Here is a 13,716-nt window from a genome sequence, read left to right on the forward strand (position 1 = left end):
GATGAAATTTAGGCTAGTCATTCTGCAGAATATCCCAGAGTATAATAATTAGAGTTAGAACAGTATAGTTTAGTCTGGTAAGATTCTGTCTATATGGTGCAAGTTTAATAGGTTTAATAAAAGTTAAAATGATGCAATCAATTCATAATCTCTTAGACTCGGAGTTCAGATTATCCTGTAAAGAAAGCAGAATCTTTTATAGATGAATTATATACACAACTTGCTTAGCAGACTTTTCTAACTTCTCTTTTTTCTTGATTCTTTTCTTGAATTGTTGGAATCATTTGAGGCAGCTCAGTTCATTCTAAAATGCTTCATACTTATTTGATGTACATTGGAAAGCAATGCACAGAAAGAGCTATTGCCACACCCTTGTGCTGGTAGTTGCAGGCATTTATTTCCAAAGCTGTTAAGAGTACAATCTGTTAGAACAGTATGAGTTGCAGATGCATTTTAACTGAGGGGAAAAGATAATAGTTGGTGTGTGTGTGTGTGAATGTATGTGTGTGTTTTATAGTGAATATAGATCAGAAATATGTATCAAAAAGTAGAAATACTTAAAGTGAAGTTATCTTTCAGCCACCTTTGCTTTTGTTTTTATTGTTTTACCAAAATATTGATTAAATATTTTAATTTAATGTTTTCTTTCTAACAGGAAACTTCCACATATCTTAAGCATTAATAGTATCATAAAAATGAATATGATTAAGAATATAGTATTACTACATTGAACATATTTTCAGTATGCTAATATTTTTAAATTAATTTAGATTATTTCAAATAATGAAATCTAAAGTGTTTTCATTGCTTAAGTATAACTGTCCAAGATGATCATGTAATAAAATATCCCTATCTCTTTCCTTATTTCTTTAATGGTTTTAAGTATTATAAAACTTCAATTCAGTTTCAGTTAAAATAACAACTACAAAATACTCTAATTTAAAACTTAAATTAGAAAAGTTAAAATGATAAAAAATATAGGTAGTTCTTGAGTTATAACCATAATGCCTGCCTATTATGGTTGCAAGTCAGCCCATTACAGTCTTAAGTTGGGACAAATGTTAAATGAATTGCTGCAAGTAACAACTCTGCTGTCCCCAGTGCAATTGTTAAATGAACATGTGGGTCTAAGTATAGCATGAGGTGTCTCAGGGATGGGGGAGATTCTGGAGGCCTAATGCAGGCAAAACCCCATGGCCTCTTCCACCCCCTGAGATACCCCATGATGTTCTTCTTCCTTCCCATTGGAATCCCACATGCCCTTCCCCACTGATTACTCCCTTACCTTTTAATGTAAACCTTGTTCTGGAAGCTCTTTCATTTTTGGAATGAAAGCAAATAGCTGTGGAAAAAAAAAATAGTGCTTAACGCCAGCATTCCAGAAACTGTCTGAAGGACAGAGTTTTGAAACTAACACTTGCTAGTATGTGCATATATGATTTGTTCAATATACTTTTCATACTTCAAAATATAGTGCTTGAAAACAGATCAAGATTCATTGTAACATTTTTAGATTAAAAATTAAGTCAGAATCACATGTTTATCCTCTTTTTTAATGCTCTGATCTAGTAAATCCATTATATGTTACATGTTATACATTATCCTGTGCAGCATTTTGGATTCACTGACCAGAGGGTATTTTGAAACACACACACACACACACACACACACACACACACACACACACACACACAAAGGAATGAATATAGTACTGGTAATTATTTGCAACATCTTAAAGTAGTTGTGCATTTTTCCAAAATTGTGTTATCTGTATGCTTTGAAGCAAATTTTGAAACAGAATCCAAAATAGTGCAGTCATAAAATAAAACTCACATATATGGTAATGCTTGAAGGTTATAAGGAATATGTTACATTAACTTCCAAATCAATGGAAGTTTTATTATTTCTAATTAGCCCAAGTTGCAATGACTCCAAATCTTAGCACAGCCCTGGATGGCTGGTTACTTGGTGGCTTGGATGGTTGATTAATTGGTATGGAGTTGGGCCAAACTCAATATTAGTTAATATGAACAGTTGCCATCCATTTCAACTTGTTGCTAATCTCAGCTTTTCCTGGGACACTCCAGTAATATATCTGATTTTGACCATCTCGCCCTCCCCTTGTTCTCCCTTCTATTTTTTTCAATCTAGTCAAGCATTGTCATTTTTTCAATCCATCGTTCACTTCCATTTCATGCCTAAATATGTGAGGTTATGCCTGTCAATTATTGCCATATAGTTTCATGAACATATATAATTTAATTTTTTCTTCAACTTGTGTATTTGATACTAATGACTCATGATCTATTCTACAGTCTGCACCTGGAAGTACCCAGTTTAATAGGTAATATCCTGCTTCCCATTTCCTTTTATGTATTTATTTTCTTTATTTCACTCTAATACTATACTGTCCATTGATGCAGAAACTGTGTTTGTTTATTAATTTATACTTATTTATTTACACTTATTTGTATCAATTATATATACTTTATAATTGTAGAACAATAAAATGAATTGTAGAACAATAAAATGAATAAACCAATTAATGCAAGACCATTATAAAAACTTATTCATCAAGCCCCATTAAAGTGCAGTTAGCCTACATAGTGATCTCTCTGAGAGCTCCGTGAAGAAAATGAAGCCTTAATTGTAATGATGGGAGAGTAGAGTAAGGGACAGACTTTATAGAATCAGAAGTGTAATTATGGAAGCGCTTATATGTATTTTCCAGTACTTGGAACCTGGAGAATTTTCCTTCAGTATGTATGTATGTATGTATGTATGTATGTATGTATGTATGTATGTATGTCACTCTGTTATACCAGTTAACCCAAATCAGACAGCCACATTCTGTACCAGCTATGGCTTGTGAGTTGTCTTCAAGAGGAGCCTCATCTAGAATAATCTAAGCAGGAAATGACACAATTGTAAGTCACTGCAGTTTATAACTGGTGAATCAGTACAGTTGGCCACAAGCCTATGGCTTTGATTTAGGTTATTTAAAACATGCTGACAATGAAAACAAATTAACTTCATAAAATTCTACTACTTCTATCTCATATATTATTGCATTTATTTAGTCGAAATCTTACTTAAATTCCATGTTCTTCTCTTTCTTCAGGATTTGTCATTTGAATAATCCATTAGTAGTAGTGAATCATTAAGTTGCATTTATAATACTATTTATATATTTATTTGCCCAATATACTGTATATTTTATTTATTTTATTTGTTTCCATTTCTATACCGCCCTTCTCTAATAGGACTCAGGGCGGTGAACAGCCAGAGTAAAAAACAGAACATACAAATTTAAAAGCAGTTTAAAATGTTTAAATATTTTTGGCCGTAATTTAAAACAACCCAATTTAAAATCAGTTTAAAATTTAACTCAAGCCAGCCCAGCTAGTTGAAATAAATAAGTTTTCAGGGCCCGACGAAAAATCCGGAGGTCTGTTATTGTACGTATCTCTGGGGGGAGGTTGTTCCAGAGGGTGGGCGCCGCCACAGAGAAGGCTCTCCCCCTGGGGGTCACCAGCCAACATTGTCTGGCGGACGGCACCCTGAGGAGGCCCACTCTGTGCGAGCGTACTGGCCGGTGGGAGGCTATTGGTGGCAGAAGGCGGTCTCATAAATACCCCGGCCCTAAGCCATGGAGCGCTTTAAAGGTGGTCACCAACACCTTGAAGCGCATCCGGAAGACCACCAGGAGCCAATGCAGCTCGCGCAGGAGAGGTGTCACATGGGAGCGCCTCGTCGCCCCCATAATCCCCCGCGCGGCTGCGTTCTGGACCAGTTGGAGCCTCTGGGTGCACCCCAGGGGGAGCCCCATGTAGAGAGCGTTGCAGTAGTCCAGGCGGGACGTGACGAGTGACTGTGCGTAGGGAGTCCCGATCTAGAAAGGGGCATAACTGGCATATCAGGCGAACCTGATAAAAAGCCCCCCTGGCCACGGCCATCAAATGATCTTCTAAAGACAGCCGTGCGTCCTGGAGGATGCCCAAGTTACGAAGCCCTCTCTGTGGGGGCGAGTGATTCGCCCCCAATAGCCAGCGATGGCGTCAGCTGGCTATATCGGGACGCCGGAAGCCAGTATATAGCTGCCCATCTCATGAAACAAGTGACTGTGGATGGTGTTTTCAGTTTTTTGCTGAAGAAAAGAGATAAATGAACTTGTGATTTATAGTTTAAAGATTTAAAAAGGTAGCTTATGGAAAGAAGCAAAATATGATATAACTTTAGAGAGGAAAACTAAAACTAAAATGTATCTATAAACACCATCAAGATCAGAAGCAACTTCTTTATAATCTTTCTTTTCAATTATTTTCTTTTTCTATTTCTTTTTGTTTCTTCCTCCACTATTTACTGCTCTTGTTTATTATCTTTATTTCGTCTAAGTTTTTTTTTGTTAAAAAAGTTAATAAAATGTATTAGGTAGCAATACAAATGTATAGATAATTTTCATCATTCTTTCTTGACTTAATGTTTAATGTTGCTGTAAATACATTATATTTAGCTTTTTTCTTACCATAAAGAAAAACTTTTCCATTTGGAAAAAATAGAATTTCAAAATAATGACTAAAAATTCTAACATGTACTACTTCTACAGACCTTCCAAAAAATATGAATATGCTTTTATACAATATGCTGGAAGTTACCAGGCTAACAGAAAATTACTTACTAATCAATGTGGCAGTGATTGGTGGAGATTTTAACAGATGGCTAGAGTTTAGCCATCTCCCAATATTAACTCTGGGCTTTGCACACTGCTATGCCTAGGCAAGCTTGCAAGAATTTTTATCCAGGCAAAATAAGAGCAAATTTTGACAGCTTTGACTATACTGCTTGATGCCTTGATTAAAATATCAATGACTAATGACTATGATTCAAAGTTGAAGAACTTTTATTCTGGACTGTTAAGAAAACTATTAAGTTTTTTTGTGTGTGTCTGTAATGCAATTTTATTTCAGCACATACAATTGCTAACAATTTGGGTGGGTGCTTAATTAAGATTCATATTATATTCTGTTAAACTGGTGAACCAGACATCTGATAATTAAGAGAAGGGCCAAAGTAGTAATCTCTCTATAAAGACATAGTTTTATTCTTTTTTCTTTCTCATATTTGAAGAAAGATCAATTGATTATGTGCTATCTTGCTAACTTTTGAAATAGATTTTTTTCCAGGATGATCTGTCACCAACCTGGCCTTTTAAATCTTTCCATTATTGCTGTAATTGAATCTACTCTTTGTTTCTGTCAGTCACTTCTTCTGTTTCCTTCCTCCTTTCCCAGCATTATGGACTTATCAAAAGTGCACAATGAGCTGATAATTTGCATCTGATTATTTATGTGAGTGTGAGATTGGATTAATTTGATCGTTGATCTATTTGTATATTTTCTTGCCTACCCATTGTTTTTCTCGAAACAAAATAAAAATACTTTTCTATCTGCTTCTCTCTTTTGTGTCATAGGGAAAACTATTGCTGTACAAATCTAATTTTATAATATAGACAAATGGTATTTGGGTATTTTTTCCCTAAGGTTTACATTGCTATTCTACAAGTATTAGTCTGTATTTCTTGACTATTCTTTCTTTTACAGAGTAGTATTACCAGCATTTCATAGGTCATTGATGTTTCTTACTCCAGTTTTAAAATCAGGCTTATCTTCTTCAATCCAACATTCTTCAATAAAAATTCATCTTATAAATAAGGCCAGATTATAGAGTCTTGTTTCATTCCTTTTATTAACTATGATGTAAATAAGTGACCTAAAACTGGTCTATTTCAGCATATTCTATCTGGACTGTTGCTGCTTGTCCCATGTATAAATTTTGCATGATGATAATGATGTTAAAGAGCAAACAATGATGTAATATTACTGTTTCTCTGAACATTTAACAATAACTGATATATTCAGAGATCTTAAAAAGTAGTAGATTAGCCTGCTTTATATAATTGGCCTGAATAGTTCATTGTTTAATTTTGATTTATTGAATACACCAAATACTGGAAGTGGATGCTAAATGGATGGCAGACTCTTCCTCCAACTTCTCTACTCTTTACCAATCCATCTTTTTGGTTATCATATTGATGTATTATTCTTGTTATGTACCTTTATCATTAGTTATTTTATTATTCTGTTATTTTATTTCTGTTTACACTCCTTTCATCTTTCTTTTTATTATTGAAAACTGCCTAGAGTAGCCCCATGGTGAGATAGACAGCAAATAAATTTATAAATAAGTAAGAAAGTAAGTAAAACATATTTGGCAAATGTATGCAATCATTTAGGCCATAAAATTAGCTGTATCTATCCAAAACATAAAGTTGCTTAGCACAATGCATCGATTTCTCTATTAATTATCTCTTGGAATGATAGACTGAACATTATTTTATTATTTGTGTGACAGTCTGTTAAGACCATTAATTACTACTGTGTTTCCCTGAAAAGAGCCTTGGTAGTACAGTGATTTAATGCACTCTGTTATTAACACAGCTGCCTGCAATTTCTGCAGGTTCGAATCTTACCAGGCTCAAGGTCGACTCAGCCTTCCATCCTTTCTAAGGTAGGTTAAATGAGGATCCAGTTTGTGGGGACAATAAGCTGACTTTGTATAAATATACAAAAGTATGAAGTCTATTGCTTAACGCATTGTAAGACGCCCTGAGTCTCCGGAGAAGGGCAGCATATAAATCAAATTAAAAAAAATAAATAAATAAGACTGGGTCTTATTTTCTGTTGAATAAGTGCTTGGCCTTATTTTCGGGGAGGTCTTATTTCCCCCCTCCCATGTACCAGTAGGAGGCAGGGGGGGGCTGAGTGGCCCCTCGTGCCAGCTTCCTGAAGGGTCGCAGCAGGCCATCCCACCGTCCATGAAGCAGCTGCTTCGCGGATGCTGCTCAAGCCGCTTTTGCTGCTGCAAAAGCTCAAGCGATGCAACCTATGCATTGCTTGGCCTCCTCATTGCTTGTCATGCAGACAAGACGAGGTGAGGAGCTGAGACTGGAGTGGGGGCAAGGGGGGAGGAATATGCAACACCTGACATCCACGCAGAACAGCCTCGTGGCAGCAGATTCCATAACCCTAGCCACCGCGCCCCTTCTTCTGTTAATGATGGTCGCAACCACCCATGCGTTGCTGGTCCTCCTTGTTTCTTGCAGTGCAGACAGTATGAGGTGAGGAGATGAGGCCAGGAGGGGCTTGCCCCACACACCCTTATTTATGTCATATTTATGCCAGTTATAACCTGGGGTCTTATGATCCCCTTTTGCAACCTCCTGACAGGCAAAGTCAATGGGGAAATCCAGATTGACTTACCATCCATGTTGTAGCTGAACAACTGCAGTGATTCCCTTGACAACTGGCAGGAAAGATTTAAAATGAGACAAAACTCATTTTTTGCCTCATTGCAAAAATTGCAAATCTCAACCGCATGGATGGCAGGTGCATGTGGGGCGCATGGGGCATGTCCCTCCCCCCTAGCCCCCCCTCTGGCCTTGCCTCCTCGCCTCATCTTGTCTGCACAGCAAGCAACGAGGGGCCCCAATGATGCGTGGGCATGTCACTTGGCCTCCTGCTGCTTTTGCAGCTGCAAAAGTTGCCTGAGCAGTACCAGAAAAGCAGCTGCTTTGTGGACAGTGGGATGGCCTGCTGCAACCATCACCATTAAGTAAGGAGGAGGGTGGGAGCGGCTGCTGTGAGGCTGTTCTGTGTGGATGGCAGGTGCGACCGTTCAATAAGGGCGTGGGGCATGTTCTTCCCCCCTTTCCCTCTCCCTCCGGTCTCACCTCCTTACCTCATGTTGTCTGCACAGCAAGCAACCAGAGAAAATGGCGGGGACCGGCTGTGCAGGCACTTAAATAGGGCTTATTTTAGAAGTAGGGCTTATTTTAGCGTGCTCAAAAGCATGATAGGGCTTAATTTTAGGGAAGTCTTATTTTTGGGGAAACAAGGTATCTATATCTTATTAGGCTAAACATCCATTAAATTCCATGGGCAGCAAGATATGAAGCGTTCTCTCAACTTTTTCTGAAACTATTCCCCTAGTCACAAGAAAGAGTGAGACCATAGTCTCTTTATAAAACTCCTTCCGATTCCTGTTTTATTAAATTAGATATGGCATTCAATTATAAAGTTATATCTACTGCAGATAGAATTATCATTTAACATTGTTTTAAGGCAGCATGACTTATATTTACTTGCTTTTTTATAAAAAGAACAGAAATCAAGCTTATCCATAATAGAAATATTGTTGCCTTACATTTTTACTGTAATCTTGTAGGTATTCTTTTTTACAGATAGGTTTTTATAAATCTGATTTTTCTTCCATAACAAGGTAATGATGTGAGTGAGTGCTTTATTCTTATTGTACAAATAAGGAATTCAGGATGAAAAATGTAATATGGGCATTTTGCTGAGCTGGCAGTTTGAGTTATGTTAGATCAAAGTACAGTGATTTTGCCTATCTCTCTTCTGTTACCAGGCTAAGTCTGTGGCAATATTTTTTAAAATAATATTTTTGGAAAACACACTAATACTTATGTCTGTTGCTCAATAATTTCTTAGTGTTGGGAAGAGTGGTGGTTGACCAAAATATGCCACAACTTAGTTTGTTTTGTGTTCAAAGATGCAATCAAGTCTCTGGTTAACCATAAATAAGAAAACAAAATAGTTCAACTTCAGTAAAACTGAAAAGGAGGGGAAATTGTAAGCTTTCCCAAAAATTTCTGTAAATTATCAGTGGCCAGAATGTAAGCATTTTATATAGCGTTGGGAAATATTCCTTCATTTATAGCATTCCTTCATCAAATTGCTTTTTGTACTCACTGAAACCGTTTGAATTAATATGTGCACACTGTAAATATGCATAACCTTCAAAATTTATTTACATTAGAGGCAGAAGAATCAAGGTATTTGGGAGAAGATAATATATCTCCTCCACACTGATTCCATGTTACAAAAAGAAAACATATTTACATTGCTTTTGTTACTGGTTTAGATTTCTTTCTCATGCTGTTATATTTATCCCTTAGAATTGCAAAAGAATGTGGGAATATTCACTGCCATATCTAACATGCTAACTGACACATAAAACCACACAATTTTGCATTTTTTTCCCCGCCTGAAAAATATGCCAAAAGTGAATACCATTCTTCTTTAGTTCAACTTCTCATCAAAGTGAAGGATGGATTTGATGATGATGATGGAGGAGGAGGAGGATCAAAAGAGAATATAATATAGCCTTTGGCTTTATAAACAGTACCACATTGACTAGCAAACAAGATGTTAAAATAGAGAGTAGTACAGATCAGGGGTAAATTCTACTTACCTTTATTACTGGTTTGCAATGGGGCAGTGTGTGCACTCGCTTTGCTCGCGCATATGCGCAGAAGCATTTTGATGATGTCAGGGTCGGTGGCAGAACGTCCCGCTGGTTTTACTAGAACCGGTGTGAAACGGGGGCAACCCATCACTGGTACATATCTCAGAGAGCAACTTAAAAGTATCTCCCTTAGAACAACCTATAGAAAAATAAGACTCTGACAGAGATGATGCTGGTTTGCTACTTTTTATAAACTCTCATTTAAACAGATTTCAAGTTACATAAAAAGAGCAAATGGCTGAGCTTGTATAAAAGTAAAAACCACCAAAGATATACATTAAATTGAAATACATAGAGAAAAAGAAATTAAAATTAGGACAGTCCTTAGCTAGCCTTTTCTTGTTCCTGTAGGGAATAGTCTAGTCCAGGGGTAGGCAAATGTGGCTCTTTTACAACCTGTGGACTTCAACTCCCAGAATTCCTGAGATAGCCAAGCTAGTCTTGCTGGCCTAGTCTTAGGACAAATTTTGCCTCTATTCCAATTTGTTAAATATAGCATTATTCCTGGAAATTCCACATTTACTGATTTATTAATCAATATGGCCACAAAATCTGGATACTGATATTGGGTAGTTTATAATTAACCAAACAAAAACAAAGTAAGCAATTTGAATTAAAACAATACAGTATGCTTAATCTCAGGTTGTGGAAAAATGTTACATTTCTGTATCACAGCAACTTCTGTTTGTATTTTGAAATTACAAAAATATTTCCTCTCCTGGAGAGGGAAGAATAGAGAGATCTTTGGCCTTTGTGACCTTTTGGATGTACTACATGGCTTTGGGCCCAAAGTAGGACTAGAACTCACTGCCTCCTGGTTTGTAACCTTGCTCCTGAACCACTTGTTCTCTAGTTCTCTCTGGTTTGTAACCTTGCTCCTGAACCAAGATTGTTCTCTATCTTACATGACAGCATTGAAATAGGTGACTTATGTAGTGGGAGCTTATTTGTCCACACACTGTACCCTATTTTTGCCCATTAAAAGGAAGGGAAATCATCTAAATGCATTTCTTGCCTTATTTTCTACCTTTACAAGTTCTTGTGATAATCAGACTTCTCTCTTATAATTATCCAACTGTAGCCAAACCAGAGGTAGGTTTTAGCAGGTTCTGATCAGTTCTGGAGAACCAGTAGTGGGAATTTTAAGTAATTCGGAGAACCGTTGGAAAAAATCTTTTTTTTTTTTATTTAAAAAGTTTTAACAATCATTACAACAATTTTTCCCTATCTATAAGATGGGGGAAAGATGCCATCTATAATACATTTTATAAAAATTCTCTCTTAAATTTTGGGCTTGCGTGAACTTCACATTTCTAACCCATATTTTTTTCCATGTTTCCATCATTATTGGTTCTTCAATATTTTGTGCCCACTTTATCATACATCATATCATCCTTAACTAACTCCGTTTCTGAATCTATTTATACCAATGCATTTTACAACCTTTTTATGTGCATTTGACTTTGATCTCTAATCTGTTTTACCAGATTCTCCTCATTTTGCAGAAAACCAATTTTCTGATCTTCTCTCCATCTAGCTTGCAACTGTACATATTGAAACCATGTTCGAATTGTCCTTCTCTTAGTTGATTCAAAGATTTTAATTGTAGTATACCTCTTTCCTTGTTAAGAAGCTCTTTATATGTAATCGCATCCTGCCTTTGTTCTACACTTATATTCTCTATCGCGTATCTGGGTATTGCCCACAATGGTAACTTCTCGTTTAATTTATACTTATACTTTTTGCAGACATGCAATAGAGCATTCCTTAAAATATGACTTTTAAAAGTCTTGTCCACTTTCTTATCATATAATAAATAAGCATGCCACCCGTAAACCAAATCATATCCCTCAATATTCAATATTCTTTCTTCTGTTAAATTCATCCAATCACTCATTGCTGATAGGACAGCTGCCTCATAATATTGTCTTAAGTTAGGCATTTTGAGACCTCCTCTTTCACGTATATCCTGCATTATTTTTTGTTTTATTCTTGGTCTCTTCCCTGCCCAAACAAAATTATTAATACCCCGCCTCCATCTATTCTCTGCCTCCCAGGTCCCAGCTGATTGGGAGGAAATGAGGATTTTGCAGTAACCTTCGCCTGGATTGGGGAGGAAATTGAGATTTTACAGTATTCTTCCCTGCCGCACCCACCAAGCCATGTCCACCAAGCCACATTCACAGAACCGGTAGTAAAAAAATTTTGAAAGCCATCACTGAGCCAAACCCACAGATTTTATAAATGTATTTCAGTACCTTACATAATGATTTCCAGATGAAATGTCTCATCATTTTTCAGTTATGCTAAATACTGCTACACACTGAGTCAACATTTTTATTCTGCTACCCAGAATTGAACTGCATTTGCTATTTTAATAGCCATTTCTCTAGTTTGGAGTTTTCTTTTCCAAGCTTTTAATTTTCCTACCTATGGCTATGATGTTTTCTCTAAATTTCTGCATCAATTCAAAAATGCAAAGATAAGGCCACTCTGATGCTGTTCCTGTAAAATACATTGATAATTTAGAAAACATGCTCCTAGTCATCAATTTTATTTGAAAGAAATGTAAATAATTTCAGAAGATTTATGGTAGCAGGAATTTTTTCTCTCTTTTGCTGGCAATGTTTAGAGATCATTTTGTTCATTTGGTAAAATATATTTTATTATTATTTATTTATTATTTTATTATTGAATACTTTATATTGAGATTAGTAATACAAAACAAAACTCTGGACTCTTGAAAAATCATTTTTATCAAACTTACACCTAACTTTACTAGGGATAATAAAGTTGTTTGATCATCCAGTGACTTTACTTGCTAGTTAATTTATTTAATGAAAAAAAAAATCTTGCATCATATATCAAGTCAGCTGCCCAAATTGCAACCAACATTACACAGGGCAAACTAAATCCAAACTTAGTTACTGGGAATTTTAAGGTTAAATCATTCAGAAGAAGAAAAGATGTATAGAGAAGAAATTAAAAAAAGAATGGTAGCATATGAATGAATTTCAGAGTTAGTAAATTTTCACTAAATGAGTTTTATGAAGTGTGCATTTTTGATGATATTTTATAAAATAAGTATTGTTGCTGAAGGAAGCTGCTGTATCTTTGTTTTCACTCACCCAATTCACCTTTTCACGTTGTTCTCCCACATCTTGTACATAACTTCGCACTATGCTGCTTAAATAATGCCACACAATCACATCTGTTTTCTGAGTTCTTTACAGTTATTTTCTGAATAGCTATGGTTTGCAGTTCTGTTTTCAGTGCTGCTGTAATACTTTCAGCAGTGCTAACATTTTCTCTCTATGTTTTCTGGTTTTCTATTAAAAATTAAATAATTTATAAAGCAGTACAAAATTGAAGCAATGCACTCTTGGAGTTTAAGAAAAAAGTTCACTCTAATATAAGTAGAACCATACAAACTTTCATATATTGGATATATGATATATTCACCTAATATATGTTATGAATTCACTGCCTAATGACACTAAAAATCTAAAAACCTAAGCCTATTTTTTTTTCTATACTAGAGTTCTTTTTATTTTTAAAGAAAAAAATGCTAATAGTCTTGGATTGTAGTATACCAGTCTAATGGGACATTTTATGCACTAGAGAAAAATCCAGCTATAAAATAACTATAGTTTCTAGTTTCTGCAATTCTTTGAACCATATTCCTCAAGGACATTTGGTAAATTAAAATATTATTTCTCCTGATTTTATAGATTCAAGATGCTGCAAGTCGGGGCCTGAAATTTGTTGGGATAGTACCTCAGCATGTTTCCCGAATGAACTCCAAGAGTACTAGTGCTGTAATATCTATCAGCCACAGTTCCCTAGAATTAAAAGATGACAAGAATCGATTAGATATTCCTGAAGATTGTAGTTCATTAAAACTTGAAAAAGGTAATGGTGGTGATGTATGCAAAGTCCCAGCAGCAGAAGAAGAATGTAGTGACCAGCAGATGAACCTTAGTGAACATCTAGGTGAACAGACAGTCACTGAGCATCTTAGCTTGATCTCTTCTGGAGAACTTGCAAGGCAGCTTCAAGGTGAGTACGCAGATTCTTTCTTAAGATTATTGAAAGTAGGTTTGGGCTATGGTCTTCACTTACTGTTTCATGAATGTAATATTTTGAAGGAATGAAAAATAAATTTTGCCATTCCTTATTTTATTTTATTTTTTACTAATGATAACATTATTTTCTATAAAATAGGTGATAAGAATATATATGAAATATACAACAAGAAATATTGAATTACTGGTTTGTTTTGCACATACATAACCTAATATTTGTTTAAGATAGTTATTGTTTTACATTTGA

The 13,716-nt window shown here is 35.6% G+C and overlaps 1 protein-coding gene across 2 annotated transcripts in view; it reads left to right on the forward strand.

The window, feature by feature from the left end:
* RFTN1 (raftlin, lipid raft linker 1) overlaps positions 1 to 13,716 on the forward strand; it is a 156,063-nt gene that overhangs the window by 93,724 nt on the left and 48,623 nt on the right. The window contains exons 5-6 of one of the 2 annotated variants that reach the window (XM_087892593.1): positions 6,517 to 6,567; positions 13,116 to 13,443. In XM_087892593.1, the coding sequence (XP_087748719.1) occupies positions 6,517 to 6,567; positions 13,116 to 13,443 (379 nt within the window). The remainder of the gene's footprint in view (positions 1 to 6,516; positions 6,568 to 13,115; positions 13,444 to 13,716) is intronic. The other variant, XM_034402668.3, reaches the window with a different exon arrangement.

This window comes from Pantherophis guttatus, chromosome 4, assembly GCF_059756535.1.
Source record: "Pantherophis guttatus breed Tessera chromosome 4, ASM5975653v1, whole genome shotgun sequence".
In the NCBI taxonomy this organism is placed as follows: domain Eukaryota; kingdom Metazoa; phylum Chordata; class Lepidosauria; order Squamata; family Colubridae; genus Pantherophis; species Pantherophis guttatus.